The 26,464-nt window shown below is 40.1% G+C and overlaps 1 protein-coding gene across 8 annotated transcripts in view; it reads right to left on the reverse strand.

The window, feature by feature from the left end:
* Positions 1 to 26,464, reverse strand: part of PDE10A (phosphodiesterase 10A) — a 548,616-nt gene that overhangs the window by 223,628 nt on the left and 298,524 nt on the right. Inside the window, exon 1 of one of the 8 annotated variants that reach the window (XM_065590406.1) lies at positions 6,462 to 6,850. The exons of the other annotated variants lie outside the window; for them this stretch is intronic. Within the exon in view, the coding sequence (XP_065446478.1) occupies positions 6,462 to 6,600 (139 nt within the window). The 5' untranslated portion in view covers positions 6,601 to 6,850. Of the gene's footprint in view, positions 1 to 6,461; positions 6,851 to 26,464 lie in introns of those variants that run through there. 8 annotated transcript variants of the gene reach the window in all.

Here is a 26,464-nt window from a genome sequence, read left to right on the forward strand (position 1 = left end):
AATTAAGCCCTGTAAAGAAATTCTCAGAAGTGATTCAAGTAAAATTCTCACAAAAACTGTCATGGGGAAAAAAATTAGTAACTCAGAAAAAATTAAGCTAAAGGAAGGAACAAAGAAGCTGAGTGCAAGTTTCTGGTGCATGTATATCAAATACAGCATCTTTGGAATAGAGAGGCTAATTACTAATGTTTGCTGCTTATAGTCAGTCTCTGCAGTAGTGGATCCCACAACACTAAATCTGTTCCATGTAAAACTTCAGCTTCAGAAAAATCACATATTAGTGTTGTTATAATTGAAATTTAGGAAAACATGTTCTTTGGGTGGGCAAAAAATGTTTTCCTCCTTGTTCCATACATATCATATTTTAGGGCTAATAATTATGAGGTTACATTCATCAGGTATGTTGTTCAAGCATCATACTACATTTTGGGGGAGGAGGGGAAGCCTCCAAACACTACCTGCAATTCAGGTTGACTGAAGACCAACAGTCAAACTAGTGGCATGCGAGGGTGTGCATGAGTTGATGTACAGTCTGTGCAGTATTTATGTCTGTCATAATACTGCCAGAGAAACTAGCAGGAGAATAGTGAAGGACAGCTCTTGTTATAATTCAAAAGGTGTAGACCATGCTCCTCCTAGTGTTGCTTTACTGATGCACTATGGGCAGAGCAACAGCTCTATATGCACACATTATTACCTTGCCCAGATACACCCTTTTTAGTGTCAATGACAGCCAGCAGTAGTACAACCCTTACACTCCCCACAGCCACCAGCCAACTTCTGGCTTCCCCTGCTCAGATGCATAAAGAGCAGGAGAGAGAGGGCTTCTTATGCCTTCTTTCCCTTATAGGGCACCATGCTAGAGCAGCAGTACTCTGAGCCAAAGCCTAACAGTTAATATGAGAAATAGCAGACCAAAATTCAATTATCCTGAGAAGAATTGTGAGTAATACAAATGACTGAGTTATTTGATAATTTGTAATAAATCCAGCAAAGTAGTGGTAGTCTAATTAACTGAACCTGGTAAGGAATACAAGCCATCTGAAGACTGTGACACAACTTCAACTAATTAATGCTACAATTAAAATTTAAAGGTGAATTGAACAGCTTTAACCTTGCCAAGACAAGAATTCAGGACTTAGGGTTACAATTATTCTCCTGCAATAGTCAATGACATCACTAATGCCAAGAATTACACCACTTTTTTAGGTGTTAGTGAAGCTGCCAAGTGCAGCAGTGGAGACATGGAATCAGAAAAGACAAATAATATGAACACACACTATAAATGGGACACTGTCAAGGACAAAAGGCTTAAATTGTGATGTGTATGTCACACCATCCTTCTGAGTTGCTCTTCGGCTCCATTCTTAGGAGCAGGGAAAGTGTGAATATATATATGTGTCCTGTTTTCCTAAGGGAGCTATGTACAAGCCACCTCCCAGGAACAAGCTGGAATTTTATCTGTGCTGTTGGCAGGAGAGACTGATAATATTTTCTCAATCAAGGGCCATGAGTGTATTTCAAAATTTTGGATTGTGATGACCTGAACAAATTCATTTTAAGGTGTTTTTTTTTAAAAAAACAAAACAAAAAAAAACAAGCTCTCTGTTCTACTCTTGAGTGTGTGTACAGCACTTAAGCAACTGAAAATATTAGGAAACCTCAGACATAACATCCTGGCAAAAGCATTAACATTTACTTTTCATTTGGCCTGGCAAACGACACCTTTTTTATACAACCTCCTCCAATTTTGTCATTTGGCTGTTTTATATTTCACACTGTTGGTGGAAATGTATTAAAATACAGCATGTTAAGGTAAAATAGGGTGGGGTTTTGTTTGTTTGACGTCTGGACATTTATATCAATAAATAAAATCTTGGTGAAAGGGAAAATTTTTGTTACAAAATCCCCTCAATTTTCAGATGTATTGAATCAAGACAATTGAAATAATGATGCAGAGCTTCTTTTCACAGGTTTCATCTGAATGTGTTTGTCTTTTATTTGTCATGTGCCTTAGAAGTGCAGCCCAGCAATGTAAGAGGTATTTTTATAAAGTAGGAAGTGCATGTTTAGGAGGGGGACCGGCGGGGGGGGAGGAAGAGGGGAGTGAGTGGGCGGGAGAGAGAGAGAAGGGGGTGGCCAGGGCTACAGCAGGGGCACTGCCACGCGGCCCCTCCCGTTGCACCGCCTCCTGCCACCCGCCGCGAGGGCTCCGCTCCGGTTGGCGGGGAGGGAAGGAAGAGGACTGCCCTACAGGGTGCTCTGGTTCTCCGCACCACCGCCCCCTACAGGGCGGCCGGAGCAGAACATAAAAAAAATAAGCGGCCGTGCCGCCCTAGGATTGGGCAGAATGCCGCCTCGAACAATCTGCCGCCCCAAGCACCAGCTTGCTCAGCTGGTGCCTGGAGCCGGCCCTGTTGGGAGGGAGGTGATTTAAAAGGAACTATGCAGAATACTCTCTGGATAAGACAATTCTATCAAAAAGGGAATCATGCTGCTACCTTCCTGTACAGCCAACATAAAGGTGCTTTTCTTTTACAGCCCACAAAGAAGGGTGAACATATTTAGAGAATTTTATTACTGCCAAGTTTTTCCAGTCATTGTGTGTGTGTGTGTGTGTGTGTGTGTGTGTGTGTGTGTGTGTGTGTGTGTGTGTCTACTGTACCCCTTTCAGGAGTCTGATTTGTCTTGCATATCCCCAAGTTTCACCTCACTTAAAAACTACTTGCTTACAAAATGAGACATAAAAATACAAAAGTGCCATAGCACATTATTACTGAAAAAATGCTTACTTTCTCATTTTTAACATATTATAAAATAATCAATTGGAATATAAATATTGTACTTACATTTCAGTGTATAGTATATAGAGTAGTATAAGTCATTGTCTGTATAAAATGTTAGTTTGCACTGACTTCACCAGTGCTTTACGTGTAGCCCATTGTAAAACTAGGCAAATATCTAGAGGAGCTGATGTACTCCCTGGAAGACCTCTGTGTATCCTCAGGGGTATGTAAAGTCCTGGTTGAGAACCACTGGTGTAAAAAACTTTGTAGTAGACACTAAAGTTGTTCCCACTGTATTGATGGTAGTATTTTGTTTTATTGCAACTGATCTGACAAATTCCAACTGTTGCCTCTCATTTAAAACCTACGTTTTGCAATAAATAGGAACCACAGCTGCTTAAAACGGTTCACCAGAGATTTGAACCACCACAAACATTACTCATCTGGTCCTGCCCTGATCAGTTTTTTTGTCCAAAAGTCAGGGTCAGGCATGCCTGAGACTTGGGACATACAAACTAAAACTTTAAAATATTACTTTTCTGAAGATGAAAACTATTCTCATGTATCCTCTAAAAAGTTACATATAGTTCTGACCTAGGTGACAAATATAATCTACCACGGTTGTTTTTTATGGATTCTCTACACTAAATAGTTATGGGGTAAAGGACTATAACTTATAACTTGAAACATATCCACAAAATGCCATCCATCCACCCACCCATCATGGTTACCAAAGGGGACAACACTTCACTTTAAACAAAAGCAATCTGTAAATGTTTCTCTATACACATTTGCCAACTTCATCTAACAGGTGCACACAATTATAAAATGCCATTAAAAAGCATTGCATTCTGATTGACTAATAGACAAGGCATTGTGTGGTATAAACAATAGCACAGGTTCAAATTAGTTTTGTTTGCTGAACTGCATCACAAATACTATCAATAGAGCCACAGAAGTTAGGGGTACTGACATTTAATGTTGCATTTTCTAGTGGCATTGCTCATATTTTAATTGTATTTTTAGCAATAAAAGCTTTGCACATGACAAAGCCAAAACCTTCCTTTCTTCTATCCATTTATTCCTTGTTTTTGGTTTACTAGCCTGTATTTATTTAAAAATACATGTCTTAACTTTTCCCTTCCTCTTTCATCATGTTTCTCTGGAAGACCATGACTTTACTCTCCTGCTGGCTTCTTCTACCTCTTTGTCTCTGATTCTCTACCTCTCTTTGCCTCTCTTACCTTCCCTCCTCCACATTTTGTACCCTCCTGGGGAGGCTTTTGTAGCTTTACATTTGAGACTACTACCCCCCCCACACACATTTGTATAGGACTTTTTCATTTTGAAGGATTATAAAACGCTCTACAGACTAACGTGAATTTTTCTGTTATTGGGCAACCTCCTGGCTTTAGAGGCAAATAGTCTCCCTAAACTTACTGAATGCAAGCTTGTTCCACCTATCCAGCCAGCAGTTTCTGTCAAATACATAATTGTTCCAGTCCCTGGCAGATGTGTGGGTACTGTATATATTGTAGACTGAATTAGAGAAGATAAATCACTCCCTCATTTCTGAAATGCAGCTTTTCTGAGTACAACATGGCAGACATTCTGCACCAGTACCATGCACACCAGTCTTTATGAGAGAAGTGGAGAATATCTTCTTCCATAAAAAGAATTTTAGGTAAGCAGCATGGGTAATCAAGTAATCAAACAGGTATTTAGTGAAGTGACAGTAGCTAACACCACTACACCTAAACAAAGTAGCATGGGATATTTAACAACAAATGGACAGGATCTTCGGTTTTAAAGCTCACCCAAAGCCGCAGTCAACAGCACAGTGTCTTCTAAATTTACATGCAGGCACTACTTCATTATTGACACAGAAGAAAGAATGCCATGCACTGAATCACCAAACTATTTCCAACACCCTGGGCTTGGAGGCCTCTTCTCCTAAATGCTGACCAAGCTTATACACCCTGCTCTGGAGATGATCTATGACTGCAGGCATTGATATAATATTTTTCATCAAAATAACTTCTCATCTCTCCTGCAAGGTTTTCTAAACTTTTACATTTAAAAGGAAAATAGCTGAATCATTAATGATTCCCAAATCAAATCTAAAAACCTCTCAAGTAAGAGCAGATGCTATGTTGGTGGATGAAGTGGTGAGACAGGAAAGGAGACTGTGCGGGACACCAGTTTCTTCCAGAGACGAAAAAGAACCCAGAAAAACTAAGAGGAGCAAGTTTTTAGATTTTAAAGGTTTTTTCTTTTAAAAATTTATTTATATATTCCATCTTTAAAGCTTTCATTGGAGAAAGTTGAGTCAGTAATTATAATTTAAATATAATTATAATTATAATTTGCAGCAAGTGTTTAACAGCAAATTTAAGATTTTGCCTTTTTTGAAGCTTTTACAAACTCAATTGGCAAATTTATAAAGGCAAGAACAGTTGAACTGACTTCTGCAAACAAAAGGAACTGACCCACTTGCAGCAGTGACTAACAGGGATGTTTCAGTCAATCAGAGTGACGCATGCATAATACTATTTTGCCTAAAGCTTTCTGGGACTGAAGCCAAAACACCTACCCCTTAGAAAAGCAGCTAGTTTCACTCAACCCAGCTGACCCTCTCTGCCTAGTTCTTTCTTCTCCCTCATGAAGAAGCCAACCAGCCCACTCCATTCACTCTCCTGGTTGGGTTAGCCAACTTCTGTCCTGGTGAGAAATTGACATCCCATCCTTCCAACAGGGCTAGCCAGCTGCATCAATCTCCTCTTTAATGAGGCTTGCCAACTCACCCTCTAGCAGGGTCCAGGTGGCTCTGCTTCCCTCCTTTCACTTAAAGTATCTAACCTTTCACTGTTCCTTTCTGATAAGGCTGGCAGGCGCCAACCTGCTCTGCCTTGCTTCTCCCAGACCCCTCCTCCTCCGTCCAGCTTTCCCTCTCCAACAACTCTCTCTTGCACCTTCCAAGCTCCTGCAAAACCTTCTTGACAGCTTCCCTTGTCATCCTCCCATTTTCTGTAGGTCAGCCTTCTTCAGCAGTAATTACAAGGTGGGATGTGTCTGCAAACCCTGCTAGCAAGGGCCTACTTACCAAAAAGGAAATTAAACTTTGGCTCTGTCAACACTACAAACTAAAGTCTCTTAGGAAACCATTTAAAAAAAAAAAGACTTAAAATATCTGAAAACTATCAACAGGGGCATCTGAGGAGATAAATAAGGACACAGAAATACACTGGATTTGGGGAGCTTTTGAGAGACAGAACACAGAAAAATGGTACGTAACTGGCTTGAACAACAGGTCTGTCCCTCCAACCTAGCAGTTCAGCCAGCATGGGTTTTGCCATGTACATGAACAGAATACAGATGTGTACATGAACAGAATACAAATGTGTTAATTAAAAAAAAAAAAGAAAGAAAACACACCACACACACAGAAGGATTTTTCTAACTAATTTTTGAAACTAGTTTCAATTATGCCCTGCTCACACGGGCAACACAACCATGTGAGGCTGAAATGTTAAAATTTGATTTGTGAAGCTCTGTTACTTTGTTGTACCATGTATTATTTTCCACCATTTCAATAAACGTGCCCCCCACCACCACCACGTGCTGTCACCTATCTGCGCCCACTCAAAAGTTTGAGACACAATCGCTTCTCCTCACCAAAGTTTTTTCCTGCCATCCAATACATGCTCTGGTTTTGGGTTTTCTGGTCCCTCTTACATGCTGCAGCAGGTGGTTCTGGTGTTTTGAGCACACCAGGCTTGGCCGTCTTGCCCCTCTCCTCGCTGGTGTCGTCCATGCGCTCGTGCTGAGCGTCTGGCACAGCGCTGCTTCTGACGTGGCTGGCGAAGCGCAGGGAAGCATCAGATAATGGGCCCACTCAATAGAGCACCGCGATGCGGGTTGGGACAGCGGATGCTGAGTGACGGACACACAGACAGGGCTCCTCCCAACAGACCGTCGGTCTTTAACTGACCAACTGACTCTTCCTAGAACTTTCTCCCCAGGCCACTGTGACATCAGCGTCTCCTCCCTTTCTCACCCACTAGATTCTAAGCAGCTCTCAGCACCAGGTGGCTGTAAAAAAAATAAATGTTAAAAAGGGGCACTGCAAGACTAATGCTTACAAAAACATTTATTGTGCTAATAGCGCTGTCTGAGATGACTAAATCTGAAAGTATCTTAAAAATCAAATTCAATTTACTTTTCACTAGTCATGCCATTGGTTTATGTGTCACACTTCCCTCAGCTTGGGCAATGTACGTCACATTACTCACTGCTATGTGATTATGTACTGAAAGACCTAACTGTATGTGGATATACAAGGGGGAAGAGGTCAGACTGTTGTAGGAAACAACCTTTAATGAGACTGAAATCACAACTTTAAAGATACATCAACTTTTTTGTGCATCTTATTATTTTTAATAGCACCAACCACATGTTAGTTCAGTGGTTCTCAAATTTTTCCCTAATGGGACTCCCATTTCCATATCAGAACTTCTTGTCCCATGCCTCCTCCATTTACCTGGACCTAGCCGGTAGCACCCACCCATATAATCATATGGAAAGGACAGGGTTGGCAGGACCCTTAGACATGCCTTTGCAGTGTGACCTCCATTTTGAGATCTCCTACATGAGGCGCTTCACAGGGGTGGCAGGAGTGGAAACAAAACTGCAGAAAAATTCCTTCTGGAGACAAAACCGCGGCAGAAGTCTAATGTAGAAAAGATACACATTTCAAAGAGTTCTTCCTTTTTTATAAATTGGCATTCTCCTATCCACGAATTGGCCACAGTTAACTTTGCCTAGCTGAGAGACCTGACATAGCTCACAACAGTCCAGCTACCAGCTAGTTTGATAATAAAACAGAACAATCATTAAACCCTGGGGAGTAGATAAGAATAGCAGACATCAAACCCAAACAATATTACAACTAACTACCGCTAGGCCACAAGCCAAAAGCTCAAATATATAAAAACTCTACAATTAATACCTCAGAAAAATTACAGACAGAACAGTAGCAATGCCTACAGTTAAGGATGCCTAACACTTTCCATTATAATCCCCCTTTACAGTTGTTTATGATTACAACAAATTTTAACTATTTAGGAGGAAATTTTCCATGTATGGCCTCTACTTCAGGTTACATTTTTTAAAATAAAGTTGAGCAAAAATGGACTGTTTCAGAGAATAAGGTGGTGAAAAAATATATAGGCTTACCAATGCTAAAAAAAAAAAAAAAATTCAGTTCATTTATATATTTATTTTCTTAGCTCTAATGTCTCAGGAATTTAGGAGTAGGAATTTGACATTTGTCAGTGGGTACATCTGAGGTCAGAAATGAGCCTTTCACTGTCTATGTGAAGATTTGACCAAATATGGCTAAGTTATAACCAGCCAAAAATCATCCACTGAACATGGACAGAACTTGTTCTACACTTGTCCTTTAACTTTCTAAATGTTCTGACTGAACTTCACATGTTCCCAGAACCTGCTGAGCCTCCTGCAAACACACAGCTTCAGGCAGGTTACAGAAAAAAAACGTATGCTTCTGCTCTTCATCAAAATACCATTAGCCTTGTGGAGGATGCACTGTGCTGGGAGCCAGGAAACCACTTATTGTACTCTTCACTCTTCCACTGACTTCTGGTAATACTTCTGTGCACTTCACAATCCTCCTTATTAAGCAAGACCTCATACCGCTAACTCAGGAGGCTGGCAAGTAGCCTGCCATTTCCTCTCATCTACAAATGAAGTAACAGGATCTCTTACAGTTGCGCATAATGGAATTTCTTTGATTTTTCAGTTTTCTGTTTTAAAAAACCTAGGTAATTTCATATTTTAAAAAAAATAAAATCTACATTGTGCAACCTGAATTGTGCTCTGTGTTTTGTAGATCAAGCCATTTTATAGTGAATACTGTACCTCTGTTCTTTGACTGAAAAAAAAAAATTGGGAAGGCTGAACTATACTTAAGTAAATAAAGAGCACCTGTGTACTGTGGGTAACATTATCTAGAAGAATGAGAATGATCAAAGCACATCAGGTGCTGTTAGCATAGACAGCATTTCTACAGAGCAGTTGGCCTCTACATGAACTATAATGGTAACATTATCACTCAACAAAGTTTAGCAAGTTAGCTGAGCTTGTTGAGGTCAAAGATTGTCTGTGACCACTACAGATTTGCCTGCATGACAATATAAACTTAGCCTGTACCACAAAACTCTGGAGCAGAGTTTTATTCATCTCCCATAAGGACTATTGGATTCACAAAATCCTGACCCCAAAGTCCAAAACTAAGGAACTATTATTATCACCACAGAGGTATTAGCAATCTTTAACAAATTTTACCCATCTCCGATAACACCACTATAGATAAACTGACTTTAATTAAATTATTCATTGTTGCATAAAATTGCTGAATGCTGTATTATCATGAATTACAAGTACATCTTTCCCTCTGGAAAAATGCTAATACATTGAAAGGTAATAGTCTCTCAACAAGTATCACTTGTGCCAGGGATGATTATACTGCTCATAGTGAAACACCTAACATTGAGAGACTGGAATAACCATTTCTGACCAGAGCTGACATGCCCTGCAAATCACAGCAGCTAGGGTTACCTGTTACTTCACAGATAGGAGAATAATGGCTTTTATCTGCTGCAGCTAACTCCATTAGTGAAGTAAGAAGGGGAAAAGTGCAACTGCATTATTTAAGAGTAGAATTAAATTAATTACAAAACATGCCCAGGGTTACTGATATGCCTTCTAAGGCATTCCTTTTCATCAAAACTGCTAAGAATGCTTCTATTTATACATTAATAAATAAATAAATCACAACACGATAGAGAAGGTTCCACCCATTTCTCATTTACTAGGTAATTTAAAGAGGTAGCCTTCATGGGGCTCCTCCTGTCCCTTTGTAGTCAAGGTAAGTTTCACTGCTGACTTCCATGGAAGCAAGATCAGGCCTGTGTTTATTACCATATTTTGCATAATGTTTTTAAAATATATATTTTCTGGAAAGAAAAATAAGTAAAATTAGAACTACAAAATTTAACTGAGTAATGACACCACATATCAGACTGCAGCAATTTTTAAGATCAACTCTGCTTGCTTGCTTTGTACAACAGCTATACGTATAACCAAGTACGGATAACATGCTTGGTTATACGTACCGACCTGCCTACCTGAAATCATTATTTAAGGTGGGTCTTTCAGTTCTATGCATTAAGCCTATTATACAATTTTACCAAATAGCTTATAAATATTATAGTACTGTAGTCATTACTTTTTAAACATTAAAAATTAGAATTGTGTTCCAAATGCTATCTCAATTATCTTTCCAAGCACAAAGATGCTGCTGACTCATTTGCTGAATCTGAATCCAACTTTGCACTCTGTCCAAACTCATTCACATTCCCTACATGGACAGCTTACTGTAGAACAGGCATTCACAAAACCTACAAGTGCATAGAACAATATCAATGTTTTACTATGTACTGTAAATACAAAAGCAGACTAAATATAATCAGCATATTTGGTGAATACAATCACAATTACAGAATGAAAACGAACACACCACTTATTGAATAAATTAAAAGAACTGCATAATTAAACATCAAAACCTTTTAAAAAACACACATGGATAAGTTTTTAAATAAATTATTAGACTTAATACTTATCTAACATTAGACATTTTTCATTTTAAGTGTGAGTTTCCTAAGCAGGTTCTGTACAACCCAGGTCACTAAAACTGTTTATTTTAATATTGTTGGGATGACAGACAGTTGGGATTTCATTCATGAGTGACACACAAAGGAAGATTATGAGTTTGTAATGAAAGCAATTGGATATTATCATTGGGTAAAAGAGACAAGAAGATAAACTTTGAACACCAATAATTATAATGATGTAACTCAATAAATTATAGTATTCGGCCTGGATTCCACAAAGAGATCCACCAGTGTGCACCCAAATCTCTACACTTACCTGGAATACTTTCGTAGGACTCCAGTGAGCATAAGGGTGTCTAGTAGTGGTTACTTTTGCAGGATCAGGGCCCTAAATTGCTACAGAAAGTTGAGGGGGAAATCTCTACATGGTTTTGAAGATAACTGCAAAATAGTCAAAACAACACTGACATAAAATACTTTTAAAAAAGCTGATCATTCTAGGTAACCAAAACTGATAGAAATTAATTTAGATTTTAAAAATTCTATCATTTATGTTGTTTACTCTTTGCATTTCACTTATCCCGGACAATGACACTAGCTTGGTTACTTCCACTTTCTGGTTCTCAGGCAATAACAGCGCAAGCCTACAAGGAATGGTTACATTAAAAACAAAAGAAAAGATTAAGTTCACTGAAATTTTATTTTAAAAAATTAAAACATCTAGTAATTAGGTTTCGTGAGCCTATTGCTTTTTATTTTTAACAGAACCTAGATTTTGGGCCTAAACTAAGCACCATATGCCAGTGTCCTTGTAATTCATGGTTGATGACGAGAAAGGCAAGTTTTCGAACTCCTGAAGTTATTTCAACTTAAGTTTTCTTTCTGCATTGCTTTCCCAGTTTCCTCTCTATATTGCTTTCCAAGTGCACAGAAGTCTAATAGTTCAGTACTTTGACTATTTGTTATTTTAGAACAGATGCACTAACTACTTATCATTCAGTTTACACAAAGAAATAAAAACAGTTCTTCCAGAATTGCTCGTTTTACTGGATCTGGTTATAAATACTGAAAAACCTGTCTTAGAGATCACCTCTGAAGAGAGAAAGACAAGTAACTACTTGTAGGGGCCAGGGAACACCTCCACTCTCGTGTGCAAATCTTTGAAGAGAGACCACTTTTGCTAAATCCCAGGTCTGGTTGCTCTTGGCAGGTTTTACTGTAAGTACATAACCATACAGGAAAAATCAATTTCCACCTGACATCCAGTGCAACCCTGACTACAAGGAAGTTACAAGGAATCTTGCTTTAGCAAACAGAGCACCAGACTGGGAGTCGGGTGCCCTGAGCTCTATTCCCAGTTTGGCCACTGATGCGATGTTCAGCTGGGGCAAGTCACTTCACCTCTCTGTTCCTCTCCCTCCTTTTGCGTATGTCTCATGTTTTTATCATGTAAGCTCTTCTTCGGGGCAGAGACTCTGTCTTATTATATGTGTTTGTACAGTGCCTAGCACAATAGAGTCCCAAATATATTATTTGTAATCCAAACAAATAATAGTAAAATCAAGAAATTATGGGCCAGACTGCATGCTAGATTTGCTTACAAATCTCACCTCTTCCAGGCAGAAAGGGAACAGGACACAAATCAATCACCTCTGCAGTTCCCTTCCTAAAACCATGAAAAAGACACTGCATAGGTGGTATTCACAAGGTGAAGGAGGCAGGGATCCAGTATCCTATATTGGGCGAGGACATGGTCAGGCCAGGGTGGGACAGAATGTACATTATCCCTCTCATCTTTAAGGAATCACATTCTAATACCAGAGGGGATTCTCAAGTGATGGTGTCCATGCTTAATGGGAGAAAGATTCATTTTATTAGTGTCTTTAGCTGCTATTCAGATTAAACTAGAATAACCCCTAGCAGAATATGTGCTGTAAAATTTAATTTAAAAAGAAAAAATACAGATGTTCCAATGGCCTGGTGGTGGCACTATGCACTGCCAAGTGGGAAACCAAAGTTTGGATCTCTGAATTAGCCTTTTGCTTCTTAGGCCAGTAGCTTTAACTTGATGCAATAAACTCCTTAGAGGGAGCCTCATGTTGCTTTAACAGCAGTTTACTCCCTTAAATGGCTGCTCTATGAGCAGTTTATGCTTGGAAAGGAGATCCAGGTCTAGTTACACAGACAGAAAAAAGATTAGGGGAAAGCAAAGCAAGATCTATTCATACAGAAGAAGGATAGTTTTGAAGATTTGGAGAGAAGGACAAATTCAGATCTCCGTTTCTCCAGTTTAAATCTCGAGTGACTTCACTGCAGTTATTCTGGATATATACCAATGTAACTGAGGTCAGACTCTAGACCAGAATGTTCAAAAAGGAGAATGTTGCTCTTCAGATCTTCTAACCTAGGCCCTGACACTGTTTCTGATTAGTCTAAGTATCCCGAAGAGGGGAGAAAGGTGTTGTGTATGTCAACCACTCTGAGGTTGAGAAGACACTTTTTAGATGCAGCCGAGGTGTTTAATAAAGGAAATTAAAAGATTCAAAGAACCGTGTCATCAAGACTAACCACATCTAGCATTATGGTTTAAAGGGTCCTCTTCACTGTTCAGGAAACTCCATGGGGATATAAAGCGGGGGGTTGGAGGGGAAGCAATTTAGTAGTTCAGTCCACAAAAAAAGTTATAAACCAGCTGGGACATCGCAACTGTCACATCTATCTTTATGTAGGTGGAGAAAATGATAATCTTCTCTTGTCATTTCTAGTTTCAAAGTAAATTGAATTTTTATTTCCAATTTTAGAGTCATACAATTTCATAAACATATTTTTCTAACTTTTGACAACTAACTCAGACACAAAGCACAATCCTGTACCCAGTTATGTAAATGGAAGTTTTGCAAACAGATTTGATGGCAGCAGGATCAAACCCAAGTTAACAAATCACCTAAAAATCAAGATAGCATCTCAAAACAATTTAATACATAAAACTTAGCTATAGTTTATAAACACACAATCATTAACAGATTAAACTGGCCCATGGCAAGATACTCTCTCATCTGGACTAAATCCCTGCAGTCTGATTCCTTCTCAATGGCTGCTACATATTTTTAACGCAATATTTCACCATTTTCTTTGCTGAGAGTGGAGAAAACACCACAAAATATACAAATTTAAAGATTCCAACAAGACTTTCAAGTTTACACCTCATTAAGATGAACAGGTTAACAGACAGCAGTGTTTCCATTTTTGATGATGATTCTGTTTGCCAGGAGGTAATTTTCTGCAAAACTGAATTAAATACGGCGGCATCAAATTGGCTTTTATAAAAAGAAAAATAGAAACTTCCATTCAAAATAAGAGTCTAGAAATTGCAGAACATCACAGAAAGCAGCAGAAACTACAGAGGCACCTTAAATTGCCGGATCTGTGCCTTTTTTTCTTTGAGACTATGGTTTCCTCCTCTCTTTGATGTTGAGGCAGGTTTGGTTTGATTTGTGATAAGCTCCAAGCATGCTCTGCAATGAAATTCCATCACTTAGATGTTAACCAAGTGTCATGCTACATGTGTGATGCACCTGCAGGCCACCTACCACCATCACCACCACACACTTCTGCAGTCCTGCAGGATTCTCTCACCCATGGGCTGCAGGGTGGCAGTAGTGATTCCCCTGCAATTTATTCTACAGACTGCCGGGGCTGCTGTGGAGCGGAGATCAATGGTAGCAAGGTTTCCTCTTTCCCTCTCCTCATAATGTTACTCCTGGAGGCCATCCAGCATGGAACTGCCAGAAGTAAGGAGGAGTCAGCAATGGCAGACCTAGTGCAGGTGGGAGAACTGAGCATTGGGGTCAAATGGGGGAAAGCTGCCTCTGGTTCTCCATGATCCTGGTCAACCACCCCCTTAGGCTGCCCCAGATTCCTGCCACTTCCACACACAACCCCCTAGTCAGTTCCACAGCCAAACTACACCTCTTAGTGGCCTAAGGCTCTCCGCCTTCCTCTCTCAATAAATGCCCTTCCCCAAAATATTCCCCACTGATTTTGCTCCAACACCTCCCTCTCGTCAGGCTTTTTACCTGAAACTCAGGTTTTTTCAGGATTTCTCAGGCCTGCCTCCAAAATCTCATAACATGTGGTGCTGCAAGTAGGTCAATGACACTGAATACCACAGATGAGGAAGAGGGCAGGGAGTCCTCTCTTGGTAGTCTGCAAAGAAGATAGTTCTCAAGCCATTTGGGCAACAGAGGATCTTGAGTCACAAAATCAAGGAACATATTATTGTTTGATCAACAAGAAACTTTGGAGGGAGGGAATACAGGGAGTGGTTGCCAAGATGAAATAAGGAAGCAGACAGATGTAGAGAGCAAGGAGGCACAGAGACGGAACAAAACTTGAAAGAGGCTCAGAGATCTGAGGGGACAAGAAACAGAGCATAAATAAGTTACAGACTTAGATGGAACACATCCAGAGAAAGCAAGGAGGGGCTCAGCCCTTATGGGAAAGAGGAGAGCATCTCCTGAGGTTGCTGCAGGGTGGCAGACAATCTGCCCCTGAAGATGTGGAAGTTAGGGGGGAAATGCTTGGTTTCATTTTCCCAAAGAAAATGACTATTAAAATATATGCAAATTAGCAATTACCTCAAGACACATATAAAGGGTTTATCTAGATTAGAAAAAAAGTCTTCAATCTTAGGTCAGGCTTAGCTAGTTTTCATTAGCTGAGCCTCACCTAAACTCCAACTTTCTCCTAGTGAAGACAAGCCCAAATATTGGCTCTCGGCCTAAGGTCAGGCAGAATAAAGGTCAATTTCAAAAGGATTTTCTTTTTAAAAGAATGTGTATGGAACCTGAGAAGGCGGAGGCCAAACCAAACTAACAAAAAACCCTCCACTCTAACAAAGCCTCCTAACTGACCTCCACTGGTCAAGTTCATAGATCTTTTATGGTTCTAGGAGGCAGGCAGGCAGGCTGGCTGGCTGGCTGGCTTTCTTCTTTCCCTTAGACATCAGGTTGTGGGAAGAGCAGATTAAGAAAGTTTATAACCCCCTTACCTCAGAGCCTTGAGTCAGTGCAACCAAATTTACAGTCAGCAAAACAAGAGTCTCTAGAGCTCTGGTCAGCCCCATGTCCTTGTGCCTAAGGGGGCCTACAATCCATGGCAGCCAGCAGGACCTTCTGCCTCCCCAGATCAGCATCCTTTTCCTATTTAAATAGCCCAGCCCCTAGTCTGGGGCAGGATGCTCCTTGATTGCACCCAGGCTGTCTCAGCTATAAGCACCATACCGTCCCTTAAAGGGGCAGTACACCTCACTTAGGAACTTCTAAAAACAGAAGGATGTAACAGAAACCGTTTTGCAGCCCTAACTGTATCTTGTGCTTCTAGCAAAAGTTATAATAGCAAAAAGGAAACCACCAATGATTTGAAGTTAGCTTAATATAGAGAGGAAGATAAGACAATGCAGTGATCATTTTCACAATTCAGGGGCTACCAATTAATCTAATGGGATACGTGTAGATTAAAACATTGATGACCAGGGAACACAAACATGCTCATTCCAGATAACAAAGACGGGGGGAAAAGGAAATTGGATATAAGCAAAAATTAAGCACAACCCTTTTTTATTATTACTACAAAGGCTCACAACCATAAGACAGAAGGTCTCTTGCTTCGAATCTACTCATGAAATAGACTGACAGAAACAAAAATGTTTTCCCCATGAAAAAAAAAAATCTAGAGTAAAATATGTAGGCCAAAGTTCAGAAGTTCAAACCACATCTATCTAATGTTGACTGAAGAGACTGAAGTTTATAGAACCCCACACATTTACAGACAGACTATCGGAAACTACATTATTTGATCTTCTTCCCAATGAATGCAGTCAATCTAGGCGTTGCTCCTTTACTTTTGACCACACCAATCTCAAAGACAGAAAAGGATCCCCCCGACCTCTTTAAATTTCATTCTATTTGGTACCAAAAAGCATCTGAGGCTACCCAGTTAATCCTTTTTTAATTTAACATTTAAAAACAATCACGTTAAAGGGATTATATCAATTTAGGCAAAACCTCTGCAATTGTCAAAAAAAAAGAGGCCATTACATTTCAAACTATTGCCATGCCTCCCCAATCTGCAGTACAATATTTTATTATTTTGTAAGGAATACATCTGGGATTGTCAATGGTGCCTAAAAGAAATAACTGCCCAAATCCCACTGGCTTCCCCATTGCCTTTGAAAAATCCCACCCACCATCTTAATATTCATTTTTCCTTGAAAGCACAGTATTTAGAAAAAATACCACCTTGGGTTGTGATTTCATAAAATCTCATATGCTTAAAGAGAGTGTCAAATTCTGTCAGTTCTAGGGAAACCTTAAGAGAAAATCCAATTGTTGTAGGTAGTGGTTTGGTGAGTCAAAGGTTGCACATTTTCCTTTGACAATGCTTAAACAATGCCCTGCAACAGTACTTGTGGGCACTATGCCGAAGGTGCAAATCTTTTTGATAAGACCTACAAATGAGGTCCTGGCCATCTGCAGCCATTAAAAATCCCAACTCATTTAAAACAAAAAAACAAATCAGGAATAGAGACGTTAATCATGGCACACCAGCCAAATTCTAGTTTGGCTGATTACATTCTGTCTACCATAAACATACCAATTTAGTTTCACTTGGCTACAGTATTCTTCACTTCTCGTCCTAACTGTAACATGATGTTTCTGTGTTCTTAGACACAGCAGCTGTGTCTTGCTCTAGAGATAGCTGCATTTCATCAATGGCTAAAGGAATTCCTAAACATACCTTATAAATCAGCTTGTAGCATTTTGGGATCTTTCTGAATGAAAACTATGTATCTCCTAGCAGCTTCGCATTCCCTTTGTACAAATAGGGAAAAACTGGGGTAAAACTCTACAGAACCCCACATGACAGCCTTCTGGGTGACTGAAAACTAACACCATACTCTGCGATCAATCTTAAACAGTGCCTACATGAGAATCAAGATTTCCCAGGTGGCTTCTGAATCTCCCATATGGTAATGCTTAACATTGTCATCCAGGCCATCAACTCATCCCAACGAAGGCCTTTCTGAAAGAGGTAAGTGCAGTACTGAGCTGGACATGACCTAAGACAGACATACTAAAGTAGATACGATTTTTATTTTGTACTTTCAACTTCATGGTAAAGCACCAAACTTAACTTTAATCCAAATATTTCCAAATCTTAATACAGATTTATTGGAAATCCACAGGTCCCATCTGCACCAGTGGCAATGTTGATTTTTCTCAAAATAAAAACTTGCCAAATAAGTGGGGTGAGAATAAACATAATTTATGCTAGCCATTTACAGCAGTGATTCTTCTCCAAAACAGTCTCATGCTACAAACTTCAGTCCACACTGTTTTGAACATCTAGTAGCCCATTATTTTAAGTTGGACCTCGTCTTACAAACCCTTCACTTTCCAAAATCGTGTAGTATTCTTTGCTCTTCTGAAAGATTACGGCTTCTTCTCAGCTAGGCAGACGATTTGTCCATATATGGACAACTGAGAAGACAACAAATGGCTCTTTTCCCAGTCTATCAAGCCAGGAAATTAGAGGGCCTGAGGTAGTCTGGCTGACTTATTTTGTTCAGAGCCTTGACGGAAACCTCCATGAATTAGTTAGTTTTATGAAAAGATGGATACTCTATGATATTGGCTGCAATCACCACTGTCAATTTCATAAAAAAGCAGAAGATGTGGCACTCATATAGATACAGAGGAGAACTGATGGAGACTGCTGCCATACTCCCCAAAGGAGTATCTCCTGATAAAATGCATATCAATAAATCCAAAAACACTTACAGGAAAAACTGGCACCAAGGAGAAAGTCAATTCCTTATTTGCTGCTTAAAGCCCTTCAGAACTTTCCTCTTGATTGCTAAAATCTTGCCTGGTTCTTTATAAATGTAAAATTTGCTGACTTTGATCAGTATGCAATATTGGGTTATCTGCAAGACTGTTTAACTTTCTGCAGTGAATTCTAGTTGAAACTCTTTTCTTCTGATATCAGAAAGTGCACTGGATGAATCAATCAAATTATGGTACTTTGAACCGTTCTCAAAACATAGATTTAAGATCTAAAACAGGCCAAAATTTCACAGGTAAGCTTTCTCACATTGGAACCCTGGAAAGAAATTCCCTTCCGAACAGTCAGCTCAGCTGCCTAGAAACTTAACAGTATGCCGTGCCTTGCCTTTTTAAGCTGCAACAGAGGAAATGATTAAGGAAGCATTAAAACCTAAATGCACCATAAAAGGCATCTGCCGGAAAACTAGCTGCTATTTGCAGTAAGGAAAGTATGTTATTCACACAACATAAAGAAACAGCAACATTGTCCTCTAAACGTTTCTAACCAAACATGCATGTCACATGAACCATGAACAGAGGTTGGCATTTCAGAGTCTCTAACTGGCAGAGTTTATTTCAGGAACTTGAATAAGTGGGGCAGTATCTCTCCAGTGACAAAAAACATGAATCAAAGTTTTAAGAAGCTTCATGCCCCAATTTTATTTTGTTGGGGTTTTTATACCCTTTTTACCTTATGCCAAAAAATCCTTATCACCCCCTCAATTTCCTGGTGCCTGAATCGATTTTTTGGCAGTGCTTATTTTCTTACTGGCATGAAACACTGAAATTCTCTGCCTTGTTTCTTTTTGTATTTTCTGTCTTCTCTTCTGCTTTCCTACTAATACCCCATCCTGTCAGTCACCCCACTCTTAACCTTTCAGAACACATCTAATGGTACAAGTTGGGGAGACGGTTGGGAGATGCACAGTTAATCTCCACGCCAGATTCCAGTATTGAAAAGCTGAGCGAAGTAAGAGGAGACATAGCCGGGGAGATGAGATTGGACATAGGAAGGACAGGGGGGACGGACACAAAGAGGCCCGCAACATATAGTGCTACTAATGGGAGACAGGCTAAACAACATACATTAGGGTGTTTATACACCAATGCGAGAAGCCTAGGTAATAAAATGGAGGAATTGGAGCTCTTGGTCCGAGAATTGAAACCGGATATCGTAGGAATAACTGAAACGTGGTGGAATGACAGTCACGACTGGAACACAGGTATGGAGGGGTATGCGCTGTTTAGGAAAGACCGGGAGAAAGGTAAAGGTGGGGGGGTGGCATTGTATGTCAATAGTGAAATAAGCTGTAAAGAAATAATAGTGGATGGAATAGATAACACAGAGTCCGTCTGGGCAATACTCACACTGGGTAAAAGGATTACTAGAGCCTCTCCAGGGATAGTGCTTGGGGTGTGCTATAGACCGCCAGGATCGACCCAGGATATGGATAAGGAACTATTTAATGTATTTAGGGAAGTAAATACTAATAGAAACTGTGTAATTATGGGGGACTTTAACTTCCCGGATATAGATTGGGGAACAAACGCTAGTAGCAATAATAGGGCTCAGATGTTCCTAGATGTGCTTGCTGATCAATTCCTTCATCAAGTGGTAGCTGAACCGACGAGGGGGGAGGCCATCTTAGATTTGATTCTGGTAAGTAGTGAGGACCTCGTTGAGGAAGTGGTAGTAGGGGACAACTTGGGCTCCAGTGATCATGAGCTAATTCGGTTTAAACTAAATGGAAGGAGTAACAGAATTAAGTCAAAGACTAGGGTTTATAATTTTAAAAAGGCCAATTTTAACAAATTAAGGGGACTGGTAAGGGAAGTGGATTGGGCAAACGTATTAATGGATCTAAAGGCAGAAGAAGCCTGGGATTACTTTAAGTTAAAGATGCATGAGCTGTCAGAGGCCTGTATCCCCAAAAAGGGAAAAAGATTATTAAGCAAGCGATTTAGACCGAGCTGGATGAGCGACCGTCTCAAAGGGGCGATTAGGAAAAAACAGAAAGCGTACAAAGAGTGGAAGAGGGGAGGGATCAGTAAGGAAACTTACCTTAGTGAAGTCAGAGAATGTAGAGATAGAGTGAGAAAGGCCAAAGACCGTGTAGAGTTGGACCTAGCGAGGGGAATTAAAAGCAATAGTAAAAGGTTTTACAGCCATATAAATAGAAAGAAAGCAAAGAAAGAAGAAGTGGGACCGCTGAAGACTATAGCCGGAGAGGAGATTAAAGATAATCTAGGCATGGCGCAATATCTCAATGAATATTTTGCATCGGTGTTTAATGAGGCCAATGAAGGAATTAGGGATACTAGCACCATTACAGAGGGGCATACAGGATGGGAGATTACCATATCCGAGGTAGAAACAAAACTTGAACACCTTAATGGGACTAAGTGGGGAGGACCGGACGATCTTCATCCGAGAATATTGAAGGAATTGGCGCGGGAAATAGCAGGCCCATTAGCGATAATATTTAATGAATCTGTAAACTCGGGAGTGGTCCCGTTAGACTGGAGAATAGCTAACGTGGTTCCTATTTTCAAGAAAGGGAAAAAAAGTGATCCGGGTAACTACAGGCTTGTTAGTTTAATATCTGTAGTGTGCAAGGTGCTGGAGAAAATTCTGAAAGAGAAACTAGTTGAGGACCTTGAGATTAATGGCAAGTGCGATAATTTACAACATGGTTTTACGAAGGGCAGATCGTGCCAAACGAATCTGATCTCCTTCTTTGAGAAAGTAACAGACTTATTAGATAAGGGAAATGCGGTGGACCTAATATACCTGGATTTCAGTAAAGCGTTTGATACTGTACCCCATGAGGAATTATTGGTTACACTGGAAAACATGGGGATCGATATGAAAATCCAGAGGTGGATAAGGAATTGGTTACTGGGGAGAATGCAGCGGGTGGTATTAAAGGGTGAACTGTCAGGTTGGAGGGAGGTTACTAGTGGAGTGCCTCAAGGTTCGGTTTTGGGACCCATTTTATTTAATCTATTTATAACTGACCTCGGAACCGATTGCAGGAGTGGACTGATAAAGTTTGTGGATGATACGAAGGTGGGAGGCATTGCCAATTCGGAGGAGGATAGGGATATTCTGCAGGGAGACTTGAATGAGCTTGTGAATTGGAGTATCAGAAATAGAATGAAATTTAATAGCGAAAAGTGTAAGGTGATGCATTTGGGGATGACTAATAACAATTTTAGTTACAAGATGGGGACGCATTGGTTAGAAGTAACGGAAGAGGAGAAGGACCTAGGGGTCCTTGTAGACCGCAGGATGACTATGAGTCGACAATGTGATGTGGCGGTGAAAAAAGCCAATGCGGTCTTGGGATGCATTAGGCGAGGTATATCTAGTAGGGATAAGGAAGTCCTGCTCCCGTTGTATAAGGCGCTGGTGAGACCTCATTTGGAGTACTGTGTGCAGTTCTGGTCTCCCATGTTTAAAAAAGATTAACTTAAACTGGAACGAGTGCAGAGAAGGGCTACTAGGATGATCAGAGGAATGGAAAACCTGTCGTATGAAAGGAGACTAGAGGAGCTTGGGTTGTTTAGTCTGACAAAGCGAAGGCTGAGGGGGGATATGATTGCTATCTTTAAATATATCAGAGGGATAAATACAAGGGAGGGAGAGGAATTATTCCATCTTAGTACTAATGTGGACACGAGAACGAATGGATATAAACTGGCCGTGGGGAAGTTCAGGCTTGAAATTAGACGAAGGTTTCTGACCATCAGAGGGGTAAAATATTGGAACGGCCTTCCGAGGGAAACGGTGGGGGCGACGGACCTGTCTGGTTTTAAGATTAAGTTAGATAAATTTATGGAGGGAATGGTTTCATGGTAAAACATAGTAGCCAAGGAAAACCAAGCAATGGTAAGTAAATAGTACAATGGCCAACAGGGGTCAGGCTAGAGACTCTTGCCTACATGCTCGGGGTCTTACTGATCGCCATATTTGGGGTCGGGAAGGAATTTTCCTCGAGGGTAGATTGGCTGAGCCTCTGGAGGTTTTTCGCCTTCCTCTGCAGCATGGGGCAGGGATCACTAGCAGGAGGGTCTCTGCCGATTGAAGTCACTGAAACACAGGATTGGAGACTTCAAAGGCAGAGTCCAGGGAAGGGTTTTGTGGCCTGCAGCATGCAGGGGGTCAGACCAGATGATCATAATGGTCCCTTCTGACCTTAAAGTCTATGAGTCTATGAGTCTATGAGTCTAAGTTAGCAGCCATTCTAGTATCTTAACCAGCCAGCATTTAACACTGCCAGTAGTGGGCATAAAATACTGATACAATTGCTACCTAATATTGGCATAGAATTCATTACTAGAGAAAAATTCCTACAAACTTTTCTTAAAGATCTCTTGTTGTAAGAAAAAATTAAAATGGGCCAGGGAAATAGCAGTCAATGAAAAGCATTTGAGTATTCCAGTGTAAATTGGATTTGATCAAATTGATGTCTTATTTGAACTCTGCATAAGTGCAGTATATTTGCATGGGATTTTCTTGTTCAGCTCATAAAAGCGAGGAAGGAAGGCCAATGTGCACACAATGCATGTGGTGAAAAACATAGTGCAAGTGAATAGTGAATGAGGCAGGGCTGTGCAAAACTGATGCGTAGTAATCTTTGCTTCAAGAGTTGACAGCCTCACCAAGTGAGGTCAGATAAGGTGAGTCTAAGAGCTGCTAGAAAGAAGTCTCTGTTCTGCACAGTACTAGTTTAATAATTAAAGGGTTTACAGATTAATATATTCATATTAAAATCATGCTACTATTACCAAGAGAGATTGAAAAATCCACTTACAAAATACAAGACCAAGCATGGGGATCTAAGCCATTAATGATGGGAGCATTTAAGCTTTCATATATATATGCGCATTAGCTTTTATGCACCCTCCACATGGGAGCTTACTGTAAACAAGTTCAGTGCCATCTTCCTGAGTCTGCAGACAGATAGATAGATCCAGGGCCTCTACTGCTGCTCATCACAGAGTGAAACTAACAAGATTTTGGGAACTTTCAGTGCTACTATTCAAAAGATCATGGGTAAACATCAAACTGCCAGTTTTTATCAATTTTATGCTGTTTCTGCTTGGGAAAGCTGTGATAGAACGCTTGGGAGAGCAGGAGAGGCAGAAAGTAGAGCTGTTGAAGGGTAAGGCCTCCCACACCCAAAAAATGGAAGTTGGGGTGGGAAAGAAAAATAAAAACTTCTTCCACCCTCTACCCCCACCACTGCTCACAGCAGCCAGGAGGCTGTGGGAAGATTAAGTTAACATTGATATATACAGCTGGCAGAAGTTCTGGAAGGAGAAGAGAAGAGACAGAAAGCTCTCTTTCCTTTTCAGCAGCTAGAAGGCAACTTTATAATTCACCTGTCTGCCTCAAGAGGATATGAAAGGTGGAGCCGTGAAGCAAGGTTCAGGAACAACATATATTGGTAGAAATACCAGCACCCCATTTTCCCAGTAGCTAAAGGTGACATGAATAGGGCTAGGCTGCATGCAAGGGCTACTTCTCTTTCTCATCTTCTGATAGTTGTCAAGCTAGTAAGTGTGTCATAAATGAAGATTTGAGTAACAGTACAAAAACTAATAGTTTAAAAAAAAAAACACACAGCAGGAACCAAACACATACCACAATCCCATACCAATGCTATGTATATTTCTCATTTAGTAAATAAATATTCAAGAGGGAGAGGGTGAATAAAGAGAAGGGTAATGCAACAACTCTAGTGGTTAATAATTTAACAAAATATTTACTTTTTAAAACAAACTTTTTCTTTTGATTGTTGAACCAGTATTAAGCTCTAGAAGGCTGTGTCACACACCCGCTGTGGCACTTAAATTGTAAATGCTAACACATCAAAAGGAAGCAGCTGCAGTCCACATGTAACCACAGTAGTAACAAATGAGATAACAGAAGGTAAATCTAGTTTGCAGTCTTACATGCCACTCCCACATGCCAACTGTAACCAGCAGCACTGCTTTTTTAGCAAGATGGCAACCTACAGACTTAGGCTCAGAATTAAATGCCAACTACAATTTTGTTTAAAAAAAAAAAAAAACACATTACTTTACAGTTCTATTCATGGGGTGAAGAGACTCTTACTTTTAATATATTCACACTGTGATGCTTAAGTAAAATGAATTCAATTTTCCTTTAAGCAGGACTGAAATTGACTGCCGAACAGATTCTAAAATCATCAGGGCAGGGACTATGTCTGCCGCTGGTTGTACAGCAGCTAGCAGGAAAGGCTCATCAATGGATAAGGGACACTGCATGCTACTGTAAAATAGACATTAAATATTTAATAATAATAATAATCTAAACATATGAATAAGGATTTTTACCATGGCAGTTGTGAAGTCCATGACTTTCGTGACTGATTGTCTGGGGTTTTTATTTTGAATATCTAACCTTTCACTTTTGGGTATTTGTGTGTGCGCACACATAAAAAGTGTTTGGGAGGGTGGATGTGATTATTAGCTATCAAATATATTTCACTGAGAACAGCAAACTTATGCCATACATTGCATGAAAAAGGCTAATCTACAGCATAACATAAAAATGAAAGAATGGCCACACTGGGTCCATCTAGCCCAATATCCTACTTTCTGACGGTGGCCAATGCCAGATGCTTCAGAGGGAATGAACAGAACAAGGCATTATCGAGCAATCCATCCTGTCATCCAATCCCAGCATCAAACAGTCAGAGACTTAGGGACATACAGAGCATGGGGTTGCATTCCTGACCATCTTTGCTAATAGCCATTGATGTGCCTATCCTCCATGAATTTATCTAATTCTGTTTTGAACCAGTTATATTTTTGGCCTTCACAACATCCCCAGACAATGAGTTCCACAGGTTGACTGGGGGTTGTGTGAAAAAGTACTTATTTATGTTTTAAACCTGCTGTCTATTAATTTCATTGGTTGACTCCTGGTTCTTGTGTTATGTGAAGAGGTAAATAACATTTCCTTATTCACTTTCTCCACACTATTCATGATTTTATAGACCACTAGCATATCTCCCCCTTAGTCATCTCTTTTCCAAGATGAACAGTCCCAATCTTTTTAATTTCTCATGTGGAAGTTGTTCCATACACATAATCATTTTTGTTGCCCTTCTATGTACCTTTTCCGAGATGGGGTGATCAGAAGGGACATACTTTGCATGTATCAACACTGAATTTCACCTGCCATTTTATTGCCAGGTCACCTAGTTTTGTGAGACTCTTTTTGTAACTCTTCGCAGTCAGCTTGGACTATCTTGGCTAATTTTGTATTGTCTGCAAACTTTGCCACCTCACTCTTCACCCTTTTTTTCAGATCATTTATGAATATGTTGAACAGCTCTAGTTCCAGTAAAGATCCCTGGAGGATACCACTATTTACCTCTCTCCATTCTGAAAACTGACCATTTATTCCTTCCCCGTTTTTTTTTTCTCTGTCTTTTAACCAGTCACTGATCCATGAGAGGCCTTTCCCTCTTATCCCATGATTGCTTACTTTGCTTAAGACCCTTTGGTGAGTGACCTTGTCAAACGATTTCTGAAAGTCTAAGTACACAGTATCCACTGGATCACCGGTGTCCACGTGCTTGTTGATCCCCTCAAAGAATTCTAGTAGATTGATGAGGCATGTTTTCTCTTTGCAAAGGCCATGCTGACTATTCCCCAACTTATCATGTTTCTCTGTGTGTCTGATATTTCTGTCCTTCACTATAGTTTCAACCAATTGGCTTGATACTGAAGTTAGGCTGACTGGCTTATAATTGCCAGGATTGCCTCTGCAGTCTTTTTTAAAAATCGGCATCACTTACCTTCAGTCATCTGATACAGAGGATAATCTAAGCAATAGGTTATATTCCACAGTTAGTAGTTCTGCAATTTAATATTTGAGTTCCTTCAGAACACTTGGGTGAATACCATCTGGTCCTGGTGACTTATTACTATTTAATTAATCAATTTGTTCCAAAACTACCTCTATTAATGGAGATATCCTATCTCCTAGAACTGGAAGGGACCTTGAAAGGTCATCGAGTCCAGCCCCCTGCCTTCACTAGCAGGACCAAGTACTGAT

Source organism: Chrysemys picta, chromosome 3, assembly GCF_011386835.1.
Source record: "Chrysemys picta bellii isolate R12L10 chromosome 3, ASM1138683v2, whole genome shotgun sequence".
Taxonomy (NCBI): Eukaryota; Metazoa; Chordata; order Testudines; family Emydidae; genus Chrysemys; species Chrysemys picta.